Source organism: Cynoglossus semilaevis, unplaced genomic scaffold (genome assembly GCF_000523025.1).
Source record: "Cynoglossus semilaevis isolate Cse_v1.0 unplaced genomic scaffold, Cse_v1.0 scaffold2194, whole genome shotgun sequence".
NCBI lineage: Eukaryota > Metazoa > Chordata > Actinopteri > Pleuronectiformes > Cynoglossidae > Cynoglossus > Cynoglossus semilaevis.
In genome coordinates this window covers 21513-23091 of record NW_007585185.1, presented here as the reverse complement: position 1 = coordinate 23091, position 1579 = coordinate 21513, and the positions used below count along the sequence as shown (strand labels likewise).

Below are 1579 nucleotides of genomic sequence, written 5' to 3'. Positions count from 1 at the left end.
TAGTAGTACACATAGTAGTAGTAGGACCGGGAGACACTTCTACCGTAAGTAAACTTGCGATCCCTCTGCGAAAAAAAACAAAACAAAACACGGAACGTAGCGTAGAATTTACTACGATTTACCAAAATACGCTACGATGCATTGTATTAGCCAATCAGGGCGGAGGAACAGAACGGCATGCTCAGTTAGCCGATAGGACACACCAAGGACACATCGTATTAGCCAATAGCATGGAGGCGGGAGTCTCGCGATCTATAGCGAAAATGTTGCGAGATCGGACGAAAAAAAAAACAAACAAAAAACACAGGAACAAAAGAAGAAAAATCGCGATTTATTTTTATTATTATAATAAATAACTAATCTTGGGAAACACTGCCCCCTCCTGGTAACTCCAGTGTCTCCCCCCGAAGAGGATCGAGTGATAGAAGGAGGATGAGTAAAAACTTATTTTTAGTTTTTTGTTTTTTTTTCCTTCTTCTTCTTCTTCTTCTTCCTAGCACCTGATGATGTCATCCTCTCCAGTGTCTCTGGTTGGTCGGCTGGTCTAGCAGACTAACCCCAGTGTTGTTGTCCTCAACAGTGAGATAACTGGTATATTACTGGTATTTTCCTCCAGCTTTTTCCCACAATTCACTTCACCGTAGCATGCAAGCACGAACAGAGAGAGAGAGAGAGAGCGCCACCTTGAGGAGAGAGAGAGCCCAACAACTCCATATTGTTCCGGCATTGGTCCGGCAGAGAGACCGGACCGGACCGGACCGGACCGGACTGAGGTCCACTCCCAGGATCCTCAGAAATAAAAAAAAAACAAAAAAAAAACAAAATCCGCCCTTATATATACACACATATATTTACACATATATTTACACATATATGTATTTGTGTGTGTGAGACAAAGTGTCTTTGGTCCGTTTTGACGTGGTCCCCTCCGGAGGACCTCTGAGAGGACGTCAAACTCGGGGTCCCCGCTTCACCTCGGTACGTACACACACACACACACACACACACATACATACACACACACACAGAGACACGAACCGCATCAGGCGCAGCTCCAGACGTGGACGGGACAATCTCAAAAGGTCAAAGGTCACCCAAAGGGCATGATGGGTAACGGAGTTTTTTTTTTTTTTTTAACAGGATCCAGACTTTCCCTTTTTCGAGTTCCAGGATGTTTCCGAGGACAGACCCCGTCTCCCGTGTCCGTCCCCTCTACAGGTCCTCCATGTAAACCATGCAGGGACCGGAGTCGCGGCTGGACTCCAGCTGCACCGTGGACACGAACCAGCGGCGGCAGCCGGGGGCGCTGTAGCTGAGGGTGGTGCGGTACACGTTCTTGGCCCGTTTGGGGTAGACGATGGTGGTGCTCTGGTACTTCACGGGCCTCTGCCGGGGCTCCAGGTACACCTGGGTCCTGTAGCGCCTCCACGTGCAGTTCCGCACGGCCACCACCGTCTCGCTGAAGGCGGTGGGCGTGGGGAAGGGCGCGCAGCACACGCCGTCCCGGTGGTGTCTGTCGGAGTCGTACCGGACCTCGGAGTTACAGCTGGAAGGGGGGGGGGGGGGGGGGGGGGGGGGG

The 1579-nt window shown here is 50.8% G+C and overlaps 1 protein-coding gene across 1 annotated transcript in view; it reads right to left on the bottom strand.

Annotated features, from left to right (window-relative positions):
• Positions 1–472: 472 nt before the first annotated feature.
• Positions 473–1579, bottom strand: part of rflna (refilin A) — a 6770-nt gene continuing 5663 nt past the window's right edge. The window contains exon 3 of the mRNA XM_008337700.3: positions 473–1546. Within this exon, the coding sequence (XP_008335922.1) occupies positions 1213–1546 (334 nt within the window). The 3' untranslated portion in view covers positions 473–1212. The remainder of the gene's footprint in view (positions 1547–1579) is intronic.